At 37.3% G+C, this 15,243-nt stretch overlaps 1 protein-coding gene across 2 annotated transcripts in view; it reads left to right on the top strand.

Annotated features, from left to right (window-relative positions):
• Positions 1-15,243, top strand: part of LOC117402960 (potassium voltage-gated channel subfamily KQT member 5-like) — a 259,050-nt gene that overhangs the window by 200,597 nt on the left and 43,210 nt on the right. For both annotated transcript variants that reach the window (XM_034004698.3, XM_034004697.3), the window contains exons 8-10: positions 1,937-2,032; positions 12,961-13,055; positions 14,319-14,345. In XM_034004698.3, the coding sequence (XP_033860589.3) occupies positions 1,937-2,032; positions 12,961-13,055; positions 14,319-14,345 (218 nt within the window). The remainder of the gene's footprint in view (positions 1-1,936; positions 2,033-12,960; positions 13,056-14,318; positions 14,346-15,243) is intronic.

Below are 15,243 nucleotides of genomic sequence, written 5' to 3'. Positions count from 1 at the left end.
TTTGTAGTCATTTTTGTATTACTTTAGTATAAATACATGTTAATTTGGATTCATATGTTGTTTTTTTCTGACTTTATGTGAACGAAAAGACACAAATTCGCCTGTTTTCTCATTGGAAATAGGTAGATTTCAAAATATCACTGTCCTGGTCACAAAAGCAAAGTTTGTGGGGAATAATAGCCATTTTCTATACTTTTGAGTCATAAGCAATTAGGAAATAACACTTACTACCCAGGAACCAAAAAAAAAAAAAAAATTGGTTACACAGTGTTAATTATATTCATTCACAAACACCATGGCATGATACTGAATCCTGCTGGTAAAAGCGACAGATGCACGTGTCTGTCAGTGTAGGTGTTTTACCTTTGTGTAAGAAACTTCATAAAGTCTTTTACTTTAATTGTGTTTCAGCAGAGTAGTTTTTATTTAAGGTGAAATCTTCATAGTATTAAAGCACGTTGAGCATAACATACTGGGTGAACTCCACAGTATAGAGAATTACAAAGGAGTCCCCTTTTCATTTGATATTTATAGTCACTAGCACACAGCCTACACCCCGGGCTCCTCCAATGGTTACATACTTATTAACACAGAGGCACATATCGCAAAGACAAACTTATCCTCTAATAACCCTTCAAACTAGATATAAAAAAAACACTAGTCCTTGCTCTGATCTGACAACATGGGATGCATCCAACAGAATGTTCATAAACTGCTATGCAAGCAGAAAAACACAAACCAAGCATCTCCGGCCCAAGCAAACAACACATAAGAACTCATTTCTATTGTGAGTGAAATTTTACCCATTGCATATGCCAATTTTACGTCGTCAGTCAGTCTGAATCAGTACTGTACATGTGGCTCTGTAACCAGTGCCTTACACCCCCCCTCCTGTTCTGCAGAAAAAAACCTTCCTCCAGTTTTCAGAACGATTCAAATTGAAGCATCTACAGCATCCAGAAAGAATGCTAAATGGCTGTTTACACACTGTAAAGCATGCCCTGTGTAGTGCTCTGTTGAGAACTCCCGTCAGCATGGATTGATTGAAGCCTAGAGGAGTGTGGTGTCTACTCAGAGATTAATGATAATCGACTGTGTCACAGCTTTGAGAGCACAAAGAAAATGGCAAATAAACCAAATATCCTGTATAATTAGTCAGTTGCCAGAAATAAGTAATCACGAAGAGGGGGGTTGTGAAAACAAACTGATATAATTGTGGCTATTGTTTATTTTCTTGTTTATTTATAAGGTTTTTATTGGGCAAAAAATATCTTCAGTAATTTATTTATTTTTTTTTTAAGAAAGGCTACCCTCTCATTTGTATTCCAGTTCTAGCTTAATGAGCCAAGAGATGCACACAACTCTGGGTCAGTGCATTCTGGTTCATAGGCAGGCCTTGACAGGCAGTCTTCTCGTAAATTAAAAAAAAAAGTTTACATTGTAGGTCAAGTTATGAGTAAGTAAGTTAAAATGTAATTTTTAGTTTAATTTTACATGACCCTTACTATTTTAATTTGATTGAGTTGTTCTGAGTGGTTCTGTATTTCTTCTCTGGCTTTGAACATGTCTTTAGAATCCTAAATTCCAGGATTGGACATGTGACAATGTGACCTTTCAACTCTGCCAGCCACATGAGACACAGAGTAAGCATGGCTGGCAGAGTTGAAAGATCACATTGTCACATGATTTGAATGGAATGATGGAGGCTGTTCAGTGCTGGCCATTTGGATCTCTAGCTCAAGCTCAAAGCCAGGTAAAGACATACATAAAAACTGGTAATACCTTAACATTGGAGCTGCAGAAAAGAGAATCACTCAGAAAAATGCATGCACCATAACATAGAAAGAGAAACGTAATTAAAAGTAAAGTTTTAAGGTCCATCCTCTAACAGCCTATATTATAATGTGTATTATTTATTTCTTTTTTTATTTCACAGGGTATCCTGGGCTCAGGGTTTGCTTTAAAAGTTCAGGAGCAACATCGACAGAAACATTTTGAAAAAAGAAGAAACCCGGCAGCCAGCTTAATTCAGGTAAATTGAAATATCACACCTTTACAATGAAAATCCAGACTCCTGAAAACAGTTCTGCTGTACCTTTGTCTTCTTTTACAATAATGTATCATTGTATGCCATGTGTTTGTGCTTGTTCAAATGGGGGAGATATTGTTGTTAAATAGAAACACTTTCTAGTAAGTCATTTTCTACTACGTTTTTCTCCCATATGAATTGACCCAAACTGGCGCTGCTTTCTAAATTTTGATTGTCAGTAACGTGTTCTTATTAATAGGCGCCTGCTGTGTAGGTTTCAGTCTGTGGTGTTTTTTTCTGAAAAGCTATGAGTGATGACCCAGTTACTTTGGCTCGAATTGGTAACCCCCTGTTGCTGTCCAGTGTTTGGCTCCAGGATTCATGCTCTGTTGATCTGAGATTAATATATAAGATTTCACAGGCCAGACTAGCTAGTGTAGATAGTGCAGTTTTCGCCAGTCCCAGTCTTACAAATTACTTGGGGAAATCTGAATCGAAAATAAAGTGCCAGGGTTAGTAGAAGGCAGCAGCATTCCCTGCTCACATTCAATTACTTACAAGGACTGAAAGCATGAAAGGCACTGAAGAACAAAGCCAGACGTTTAGAATTAAACCTCTAAGATTTGCAGAAGTACTTTTCATTTAAATAAAGCCGAAGGAATAATCTGGAAATCAAATGTTTTAACTGCAAAACTGAGAGGAATGAATGATGTCAATTGTGTGACTTATTGTGAGACACACTTTTGTAATGATCTAATCTCTGTATTAATTGCAGCACTGGTGTATTCCCTCGGGTTGATTTATTCTGAAAAACATCAGTTTTATACACTTTAGGATTGTGGTAATAGATCATTTGAGGTCCTTCTCATAACCAATAAAGCCCTAAATGGCTCCAGCCTATTTGAGGATCTTTTAGTCCCCTATGTTCCTGGGCGGCCTCTCTGATCCCAGGATGCAGGGTTGCTGACTGTACCAAGGATTTTAAAGCAAAAGACAGGCGGTAGAGCGTTCATTTATAGGCCCCCGAACTCTGGAATGCTCTCCCTTGCTCGGTGAGAGACGCACCTACTATTTTAAAAGGAGATTAAAAACTCACAGTTATTATATGTCTTTCACACTTTCAACCTGATCTTTTGTTCTGTTTTATTCTCTTGTTTTACTGTTTTTATTGTACTTAATGTTTTATTGTACCTAAATGCTTTTCTTCTTTGTTAAGCGCCTTGAAGATGGCTTTTGATACATTTTGATTTGATTTGATTTGATAATGTTTAGATAATTCAAATAGACCCCCTATCACCTTTGAACTAGTTTCTACTGTATAATGGTAGTTTAAGTAAAGAACATTATATTTTAATGAGTACTGTAACTGAAATCATTAATTGTAAATATAGAAGCACTTAACAGACTTTATAGAACATAAAAAATACACTGACAAAGTTATCAAAAGCACGTGTCTAAATTTAGTACGGCAGTGTAGTCAGACTGTTACGCAGTTTGGAACTTCAGCTTCAGTTTTAGCAGGAAACATCTTTGATATCAAAAGGACATCAAGGTTGTTGTTGATCCCAATCTGGTCTGCAGGGTAGAAAAACCCTGTGACCTTGTGTCCTTTGTAGAGACCACCACAGTGCCAGGTGTGCAGGAAGAGAATTATTTCTATTTCCAATGATTTGAAATCTAATCATACGGTATGTTATAGTTCATATTTCCTGTGCTGCTGCCATTCCGCAGGTTTTCAAAGCGAATAAGTACTTGAAATTAAAGAGCTTCTTACTGAGTGGCAGTTTTTAGTACATCCAAAGATAACATTCAACAAAATATTTTATGACCTTTTCATGGAAAGAATTTTGAGATATGCTATCCCCCAGACCTACAATTCCCTTTTATAGACAAGATGTATTTTCTTTACCACAAATGAAGGTTAAGTATGTTTCACTGGAGCTACTTAAAAAACTTTGACTGAGAAAGGTAACACAGGGCTCCACACTGTAAGCTAATCACATTTAATTTTTTCCACTTTTCTTTCCAGCCATTTATCCCTTCTGTTGTGCTCTTTTCTGTTGGTGGCAAAAACTGTGTTGTTTTTCTCAGAAACTATGGGCCCTATTTTCAATGCTTCCTCCATTCTTTAATTAATTCCTATTTTTTGGAAATGAGAAAAAAATGTTAATGTTACAAAATAAGAAATAAACACCATGAGATTGCTTAAGAGAACTTGGCTCATATTTTTTGTTCTAGTTTGGTAAAAAATAAATAAATAAATAAATAGATAAATAAATACATAAATAAATAAATAAATAAATAAATAAATAAATAAATAACAGCCGTTTTACAGTACCTCTTTAATTAAATATTCGAGTAAATGCTTTGAAAATATGGCCCCATTTGTCTTACCACACATGGTACTGACAATTCAAATATTATTATACTATAAAAATCATACAATATCGTATGTTATCATACTGGCACACTTACCAAATTCCTTATAAAATGTTACCCTAGAGTGTGGTAAAGCATAGTGAAAGGGTGGTAAAGCATAGGTTAGCATGGCAAAGCCCAACAAGCTATTGTAAAGCACAGGCAGAGCCTGTAGTGTTTCTGAGATAAACTAAAACTGGCAAATACGTATTAAGGAATATCACAAAAGTCTGGCCTATCATAAGGTTTTCATAGGCGCAACCTTTAAGGGGTCTGTGAGCTGTGCATTTCATAGGTTTGCTGCCCTTTCAAAAGCTCTTTTTATTTGCCTTTATATACTGATGGAAACAAAACTACCATTGAATTTCACTTTACAGCTCAGTTTGACCAATCTAAGGCAGTGTTCACACTGTGTCCGTTTAGAGGGTTTGGTCTGCATTCGGTAATGTTTGGTACGTTTGGTGTGAAGTGTGAACAACAAAGTCCGCTTGGGAAATGAACCGTACCGAGACCACCTAAAGAGCTGGTCTCGATCCGTTTGGTAAACGCACGAGTCTGGTTCGCTCACTAAACGTCAATGTGAACAACTGCTGGACTCGGTCCTTTTGCACATAGGAAACAAACTATATACAAGGTAACCTGACTTGGAAGTAAACATTTTGCGCGTAGTTTAGATCATATTCTGAGGAAACAAGTAGAGCATCAACTTCCAACAGTGAGTTTACTGATGTTAATATGAATGGAAAACAAGAGGCGGGCAAGAAACGTGCTCGCAAATACGATGAGGCTTTCCTTGAGTATGGCTTCACCAGTGTATTTGTGAAAAACGAAGAAAAGCCAAAATGCCTAATATTTCACAAGGGGTCGTCTAGCGAAAGCATGAAGCCAAATAAATTACAGCGACACTTGGAAACCCTTCACAAGGAATACGTGGGAAAACCGAAATGATTTTGCCCGCTGTAGTCGATATGGTGAGAATAATGTGTGGGGAACCTGAGGCGAACAAACTCAGAGCCATACCTCTCTCCAGCAACACTGTGAAGCGAAGGATTAAGGCGATAACAGTACACTTAAAACTGATAGTGCCATTTGCTAGCACTTATTTGTGTGAAGCTGGATTCTCCGCGCTTGTGTGCATCAAGTCCCGGTATCGAACCACCATGGATGGAACATCAGAAATTAGATGTGCAGTTTCAACCACACCACTGGATTTTGAGAAGCTGTGTCACAACATGCAAGCCCATGTGTCACATTAACTGAACAAAAGTTATTGTATTTCTTGCTCTTATTGTATTACTTGTATTGTAACACTTGAAATGTATTTGCTACGATTGTAAGTCGCCCTGGATAAGGGCGTCTGCTAAGAAATAAATAATAATAATAATTAGACTCGATGAGTACATTAAATAACCTATTAATGTGTTGGTCGCTATGTTTTTTTGTTGCTTGTTTTGTTTTCTGGGGTAATCATTATAACTGTGAAACTGATGAAGGCAAAGACATTTCTATAGGTTTTCCCCACATCCCCACGTGCTTTCCAAGGGCGCAAGCTGTTCTAAAAAGCACTTTTAGCTATAAAATCACAGAGGTGTTTGTGGTGTGTAGTAATTGTTACACTTTTGATGCTTTTGTTACGTCTTTGCCTTCATCAGTTTCACAGTTATAATGATTACTTGATTTTTCATACACTTTAAATCGACTATTAAAGGTAGACGACCCCGTCACAAATGTGCCACTGTGCCTGTCATACTGGACACAAACCTTGCAGTACATCTTATTTTCTGAAGGTGTAGATTACTGCAGCCAGTCAAATTGTGAAAGCCAGGTTTCTTGTGCTGCCTCTTTTCTCTGTCATAGTCCTTGTGTTTGCGAATCATCGTCTTTTTTTTTTTTTCTTTTGTGGTGAGAGGTCACAACCCGGTATAAAACTTGACATTTTTGTAAAATCACTTTACATTTACCTCAAAGATGCAATATGCTATTCATTTTATTCATCGCCGTGGTTTAAATGTAAACTTTTGGTATTATAAACTAAATCTACTTTTTAGACATCAAAACAGTATAAAAATGCCAAAACACAAAATAGCCCAATGAATAGCCATTTCCTCACGTTCCGTTTCTTTGAAACGGACCATATGAAATTGTTGTTCTAATATTTTACACTAAATCTTGAATTACAAATATGTTAGTAATAAGACATGGTTAAGCAATCATCCCTTAAATCTATATAATTTTAAATACATACACTGATTAAAGATCGACCTACCAAATAAGTGTGTTGTGTTCAAGAAATTGGGCTTTTTCAAAAAAGAAATGCAAAATTGAAAAATGAAACGTAATGTGAGGAAATGGCAGTTTTTATACGTTTTGATATCTAAAAAGTACATTTTGTTTATACCGAAAGTTCACACTTAAACCCCGATGATGAATAAATGAATAGCCCAGTGGTTAAAGAAAAGGGCTTGTAACCAGGAGGTCCCCGGTTCAAATCCCACCTCAGCCACTGACTCATTGTGTGACCCTGAGCAAGTCACTTAACCTCCTTGTGCTCCGTCTTTCGGGTGAGACGTATTTGTAAGTGACTCTGCAGCTGATGCATAGTTCACACACCCTAGTCTATGTAAGTCACCTTGGATAAAGGCATCTGCTAAATAAACAAATAATAATAAATAATAAAATAATAATAATCACATGTACAAAATTCAAATTAACGCTGACACATTCTCATAATGCTAAATTCGGCATGACAAGGGGAGATGATCGGAGGGTTCAGTTCTGAGTGACTGTTTTGTAAGCATTATCAATGTTTGTTCACCACAGCTACACCCCGTTTCTTGAGAGTATATCTGTACACTTTTTTTAGGCACTCGCCCACAGGACTAGTGTACTGAGACACATACATCAACTAGTCATCATCAGTTTTAATTCGCCTCAGGTGAATGGATGAGCGTTAGTTTCTAACCCTGGAAAGTGATAACCACACTTGAACCAGAGTTCGTGCTTTTAAATCTAATTAAACTTCCAGATCAAAAAGCTGACACAATTGTTAAGCATCTACTTGAATGTCTCGCTAAACACGGTTTTTGGTGACTTCTATCTAAAACAACACCTTTTGGCATTCACAAGCGATGGTGCCAGAGTTATACTTGGTAGCAAATCTGGCCTAGCTCAGAAACTTTTGGAGCAATACCCAGATATTATTGTTTGGCACTGTTTAAACCATAGGTTAGAACTGGTGGTGGGTGACTCGGTCTCAGAAGGAGTTAACGATTTTCATTCATTCATGGACAAACTGTATTCAGTGTATAGTCGATCTCCTCAAAATCAGCAGCAACTTGCAGAGTACGCTTCCGAACTAGAACAGAAAATCACCAAGATTTGTTGTATTTTAAGCACCAGGGCTGGAGTGCACCAACAGGACGTAAGTCAAAGTCTTAAAACTCAGTCATAAACCCTAAGTCAGACGTTAATACGTGTGACTTTTTTTTCCAATACGTCTGGTGCACCAACACACAATTATCTCAGGCGTAACTACGCCCAACGTTAATGCTTTAAGTCTGGCGTATGTAATGCACGTTCATGTGAATACAATGTGTATATTTAAATACATCTGCTAGTTGTGTTTTAAATAAATAATATATGATTACAGTATGTGTAGTTTAATTTATTAGAATACTCTTGCATAAATTTTCTTGAAAAATATCACTGGATATTTCAACCTAGTTGCTAAGCACTCAGAAACAACTTCCTACACCTTGTAAAATTGTAAATTATCAAAACAATGGATGTACCAAGTTCAAAAAAGAGGAAAACTAATTTTACCGACACTGAAATTAGAAAATTGATAGAAATGTACCATAAATATAAATCTATTCTAGTCAAGCAGTTGACTAGAATCAAGCAGTTGTTCAGTGTACATTCACCATGTCTCCAACTGCATTTTGAAATGCCCTGCTTGCATAAAATGCAATAAGAGTTTGCATGGCTGGGGGAAGTGCGCCATTCCTGTCAGACCCGTGTTGTAAATCAGATGAGAGTTCATCAATGAATTCCTTTAACTCACGTCGGTGAAAACGAAACCTTTCAAACAATTCGTTGTCATCATATTTGTTCAAAGGATTACTTTGGTCCCTCAGCACACGTTCACGCCTCAGTGCTCGCTGGTACTGGAATCTATGCACTAAACATAGCATACTTTTTACTTTTATTTTTTATTTAGATAGTATATATACGTTGCTCCAGTTATTTAAATAAGTTACACCTGAGACTAAGTCCTTACGCCTACTCTTTATGAGGCGTAGGAGTTAAGCCCAGGTGTAACTCAAAGGCTCAAAATTTGGAGCAGTTTTGTAACAAAAAAATTATTAAATAAGAACATAAGAACATAAGAAAGTTTACAAACGAGAGGAGGCCATTCAGCCCATCTTGCTCGTTTGGTTGTTAGTAGCTTATTGATCCCAGAATCTCATCAAGCAGCTTCTTGAAGGATCCCAGGGTGTCAGCTTCAACAACATTACTGGGGAGTTGGTTCCAGACCCTCACAATTCTGTGTAAAAAAGTGCCTCCTATTTTCTGTTCTGAATGCCCCTTTATCTAATCTCCATTTGTGACCCTTGGTCCTTGTTTCTTTTTTCAGGTCGAAAAAGTCCCCTGGGTCGACATTGTCAATACCTTTTAGAATTTTGAATGCTTGAATCAGATCACAGCGTAGTTTTCTTTGTTCAAGACTGAACAGATTCAATTCTTTTAGCCTGTCTGCATACGACATGCCTTTTAAATCCGGGATAATTCTGGTCGCTGTTCTTTGCACTCTTTCTAGAGCAGCAATATCCTTTTTGTAACGAGGTGACCAGAACTGAACACAATATTCTAGATGAGGTCTTACTAATGCATTGTAAAGTTTTAACATTACTTCCCTTGATTTAAATTCAACGCTTTTCAAAATATATCCGAGCATCTTGTTGGCCTTTTTATAGCTTCCCCACATTGTCTAGATGAAGACATTTCTGAGTCAAAATAAACTCCTAGGTCTTTTTCATAGATTCCTTCTTCAATTTCAGTATCTCCCATATGATATTTATAATGCACATTTTTATTGCCTGCGTGCAGTAGCTTACACTTTTCTCTATTAAATTTCATTTGCCATGTGTCTGCCCAGTTCTGAATGCTGTCTAGATCATTTTGAATGACCTTTGTTGCTGCAGCAGCGTTTGCTACTCCTCCTATTTTTGTGTCGTCTGCAAATTTAACGAGTTTCCTTACTATACCAGAATCTAAATCATTAATGTAGATTAGGAATAGTAGAGGACCTAATACTGATCCCTGTGGTACACCACTGGTTACCTCGCTCCATTAACATCAATCGTCAGCAGTTTCTTACCCATCTCATTAATAATCTGAAATGTCGGATGTTCACGACATCTTCATCAAAAGGATCTTGTTCAGCACCCCAGGCTCAGTCCAGCTATGTCTCTCTAATCAAACAGATACGAGTTCTTGAGCCTGACTGGCCAGCTGAGCTTCCTCCAGGGTATGGGGAATTAGAGGTAACTTATCTCTGTAAGCGGTTTAAATTGCCATCTACTACTATTATAAATGCCTGCACTATACAATACATACAATACATTTGTCATTAAGCTGGAGCAAAGCAATTTTCATATAGAAAAGCCAGCCTTAATGGAGCGCTATAGGGCTGTGCTGGCGTCTTTTTATTGTTGGATTTAGGTCTGTAAAACGCATTGCCCCAGATCTTTGGCTATTTTTTCTAACAGATGTTAGTTGTCACGATGTGGAAAATATGAAATTATCTTGGTGCAATGCGTTCTTCATATAGAAAAACAGCTGGAATGAACCAGTACATATAGCTGGGGGTAATGTCATTCCAATGGTCAATAAAACTTTTAACACTTTTTTTCTGAGAGTCCATACTGTATTATACCATTTTCATTATTCTTCATATGTAAATGACAGCCTTAATAAACCACTATAGGGTCATTCCATATGAAATCAAAAACCTCGACCTTTGATTTGTTTTAATTTTGGGAGAAGTGGTTACAGTGTCAATTTTAGGCCTGAGTGACATCCTGTTCATGAGATACAGCTCATCAAAGTTGACCCATTTTGGACCTCCCACTCAACCTTTCCATGGCCATAATTGACACAGAAAGGTAGTTTTGGTGTTGTTTTAAAGCTCTCGAATAGCACTATCTTCTCATTCGATGGTAGGTTCTGTGAAGTCTAAGATAAAAACATTGTGGGATTCTGTGACCTTTGACCTCACCCATGTCAAATCGCGTAATCTTGGCATTTTGTCAGTTTTTGATAGCCTTATCTACAGTGCCTGCCGTTGGTTGAGGCACAGCACAGTGTTGAATGCAGAGTGTCAGGTGAATCTTCTAAGTGAAACGATTACACACCTAATAAAATTAAACAATAATAGTTAGTTGTAATCGAGTATACTCACCTGTTAAATTGAAGCTGCAGTGAACTGGTGCAGCTGTAACAGATTCATGTTAATTAATTAACCAATTTCGCCTATTAACACATGTGACTAAAGTGGAGCACGAGTGAATTAAATACAGATCAATACTGAAATGTGCCCTTTATGAAGTGAAAAACAAGAAAACCCAACTATAACTCAACTAAGGTGTGTCCTCAAACCTGGTACTTTTCCAAAAAAACATTTATATATTATGCTTATCAGTTTAACATTCTTTACATGAAATGTTTGTAGCTAAAATTCTTGCAGTTTTGCAGTCTATTTGATATTGAAGACAATTTGTACTTCCAATGACTTTCTTGGCCTTAAAGACATCAAAGCATGCTGTGACCCATTTGCAAAGCATCGTGGAGTGCGCAGCACTAAAGGTCGCACCTTAACAAAGAAGCAGATGAAGGACCACCAGAAGCTGAACTTTGTGTATGGACAGAAGTTATGTTACCCTTGTATGAAGTTGCTAGCCCATTGTCCTCCTGACCAAGACTAAGTGACCCCAAGGAGTCTAGTTCCAGAGAATCCAGCCCTCATGCTGTTCAAGTTTTTCACTCTGTGAATCTGGTAACCGTAATTGCATGGACAGTGCGATGAACTAAAGCTCTGATATAAATTTGACAGACACCAAAATCCAAGCCAATCAACTACAAAACTCACAAAAATACTAATGCCAGTAGGTGAACAGTTCAGTGTTGCTTAACTGAATATTGCACTATTCTCCTACTGCATGTCATTCAACACATGTATTAATTAAATTAGCAAAGTGCTCCTCCTGTTTCCCTGCTATCTTCCACAGCAATATGTAAGACTCTAAAACATGCCATTAAAAACTGAAACGATACTTCAGTAACTGCTATCTTTAAAGATACCTTGCAGGATATTGTAAACATTCGGTTCACAAACCATAAATGAACCAAGCGCACTTGCAAACCATTGTGAAAACAAACTAACTCAGTCCTGAAAAAAAATGGAAAGGGACCAAAAAAAAAAAAACTTTCGTTTGCATCCAAACAAACTCAGTCCCTCGCAGATAAGTGTGAACAACAAGCACATTGATACATTGTTTCAAACTAAACGAACCAGACCGAGTCCCTTTGAAACGGAACCAGTGTGAATGCAGCCTAAAATATCCTTCACCTAAGAAAGGTGTGACTAATTAAAGTGGATAAAAAATAAACGTAATGGCTCAAATTTCTATGCAATGGGAATCTTTTTTTATGCACTGATAAAGCTTTGGTGGCGATTTAATGTTAAATGTTATTTATGGAAGCAATAGAATTAAATTACAAGTTAATGAATGTTACAAATATGCATTTATGTAATGTAAAACTAAGTGCAAGAGTCAAACGTTGCATTTATATACACACACACACACACACACACACACACACACACACACACACACACACACACACACACACCCCCCAAGGTGTACAGCTTTTAATAAAACCAACATAAGCTACCATCCTATTCCTGCCATTCTTTTCCAATATATCAGGTACTAAATAATGGAAAGGGAGGGTGAGATATGCATATTTATTGTCATTGTACATTGTATGGTGATCATACAAAGGGAGTCATTTTCCTGTAGTTTCCTGCTTGTGTCATACCCATTTAAGGATGTGCTGTTGGACCTGTGTTTTGTCCCCACTGAAATGGAATAAAAATAACCATTTATCAGTTAAGTCACCAGAAATTCCCCTGATGAAAGCAAATGTGTGACAATCTTGTTTTGCCGTTGTGCTTCATGTGTTGTGGTTCCTTTGTGCCTTTTGTATCTCTTCCCCCTGTACCAGGCTGCTTGGCGGTTTTACTCCACTGATGCCAGCCGAATGTACCTGAATGCCACCTGGCGATACTATGAAAGTGTTCTCCCTCCACTCAGGCATGTATCAATGCTATGAATGATGATAAAGCCATGACTTGTACTGGTTTTTACTAATCTGCTTTTCAATTTTTTTTGTTTTATCCCTGCTCCCTCTGGCCTTGTTTTTTTTTTGTTTGTATATCCTGCACGTAGTGTGTATGGCGTAGTTATGCGGCTGATGAGAACTCGGTTTCCATTGCTACCTGGAAGCCTCATTTGAAGGCCTTGCATACCTGCAGCCCTACAAAGTAGGTACAAATATGGCAGCTGGTGTTGTACTTGGTGTCTGTGTTCCTGTAGCTTTTGAATACCTGGTATTTCTGTTTGATCTGTCTCTTTCTGTAGCTTTATTCCTCTTCTTTTATTGTTTTTTTATGTTGTTTTTTTGTAGCATTTTTTATTAAAAAGGGTCACAGCCATCAAACAGTCTAATATTGTCCAGGCTCCCATTCAGACATACTGTATCATGAGTCCATAATATTTGCCCAAAGCTCACACAGTGGCCCTACACACACTGTTCAGACCATTTCACAGGATATAGCTTGGCACCAGCCACATGACATGCCTGCCTCTGGAGTTTCGTACAGTTAATAAACGTCCAAGGTAAGCACAGATGTTATAGCACTCACAGATAGACATCGCCTCCTCTTAATGAACTCAGCAGATAGATGAGGGAGTGCTGACAACATTTGTTTTTATGTAACTAGAACGAATCATTGTCCCTGTCGAACGCAAAGTGTTTCAATTAAATGGTTCTTCTGCAAGGAGTCCCTGAAGAACAATATATTGATGTAGACAGAAACAAATGCTTTGCAGGCTGCATATCTCCCACACACTCTGTTTACCCTAACCTTTTTTTCAGTGAGACCAATACACACTACATTATTTTCAGTTCTCAATTGAAAGATCCTATCGGTATTGCTGTAGGATGGATGTAGGTCAGGTACTGGTGGAGCCTGGAAATATTGGGTGTACCATCTGCTGAAAAATACATAGACCAAGCAACTAACAGATTTAAAATCAAACTAATATCTCAAAAATATATATATAAAACACTGCTGTTTTAAAAATCTTAGAAATATTTAGTTTTCACCTCCCAAATAATGTAAAAACTAAATTTTCAGATTCCTCGTTATTTCTGCCCTTTCAATCAAAGCTTTCCCAGCTCAGTCAGTCTGCCTTGGTATGTACTGCGCATTATGTGCATGTCTGCTCGTGTTTGTTGCAAATTGTTGTAGTTTGTCTTGCTGAACTGACTATGAATGGTCTTCTCTGAATGTTCATGGATCCTTATGTCTTGCTTGCCTGGAGGTTTGTGCTTGATGGTGTTTTTTTTTATGTTTATTCATGTATAACAGTAACAAGTGAATATATTGACGGTGACTTCTCAATATATATATATATGTTTATTGTGTTTGTATTTTTTTTTTTTACCTGTTTGGTGTGGTAATTATTATAATAATTAATCTATTTAACTTTGTCCCTTTTCTTTTGTTTACTAACAACTGAAGGAAAGACCAAGGGGAGACTTCCAGCAGGTTTGTTACATTTCCATTTTGTGGAATCATTACACATTTATTTTGGATTCTGTGATTGTCTTTATTAGTTATTTTGTTTCACAAAAGGAACCTCTTTTTTAAGTAAGTTGAAAATGAGGCAAATTAAATTGATGTTAGGTGTCCCCTCACTTGATATTAGCATCAGTACTTCTTGAAAGTTTACTTGTAGCCTTTTTTCTAGTGAATTACCCATGAACAAGTTCTGGACAATCTCAGTGCATCTGGGGCTTCTATAATGGGTTGAAGTTTTACCCCAAATCAAAAGTGAAATGGAAAAACAAAAATATGAAACATCTTTAACTGTTCCAACTGTTTAGTCTCTGTGCCAGGCAGAATGTGTTATTAGAAGGGGAGGGGTCGCCAACAGAGCTTCAGCTGTCAGAGCCATAACCTTTAAAATAAGATACTGAAATATTAGATAGCACTGAAGCTAGCAAGGTCCCTGCATCTCCAACATGTTTAAACTGCACAACCTCGGCATTTGTCATTGTGTACACTTTCAGAGATGATGCTGTCCAGTATGTTTAGCTGTTTGATGAATGACTTTTTCCATTAGTGGTTTATTTACATTACTCATTAAATCTGCACCAGTGCTTACAGGAGGTCTTCTAGAACCTTGTGAGAAGAAGTGTGGTTAAATGCACTTTTTCATCAGCTACTGCTACAAACCTCCTAAGGCTCGCAGAAAACTACCCGTTCCTCATTGTAGACATCCTCCCGCCAACAACTGAACCATGTTAAATAAAACACATTGTTTTCCTTTTTCATAAAGCAGAATTCCGATGCAAGCATAAGGACTAAACCCTGAAGACTTTGATACTAATACAATGTAATACTAATCCTTGTTGTAAACTTTAATTAAGCACATTTATAAAAC

Source organism: Acipenser ruthenus, chromosome 5, assembly GCF_902713425.1.
Source record: "Acipenser ruthenus chromosome 5, fAciRut3.2 maternal haplotype, whole genome shotgun sequence".
NCBI lineage: Eukaryota > Metazoa > Chordata > Actinopteri > Acipenseriformes > Acipenseridae > Acipenser > Acipenser ruthenus.
This window is presented reverse-complemented; position numbering and strand designations above follow the sequence as displayed.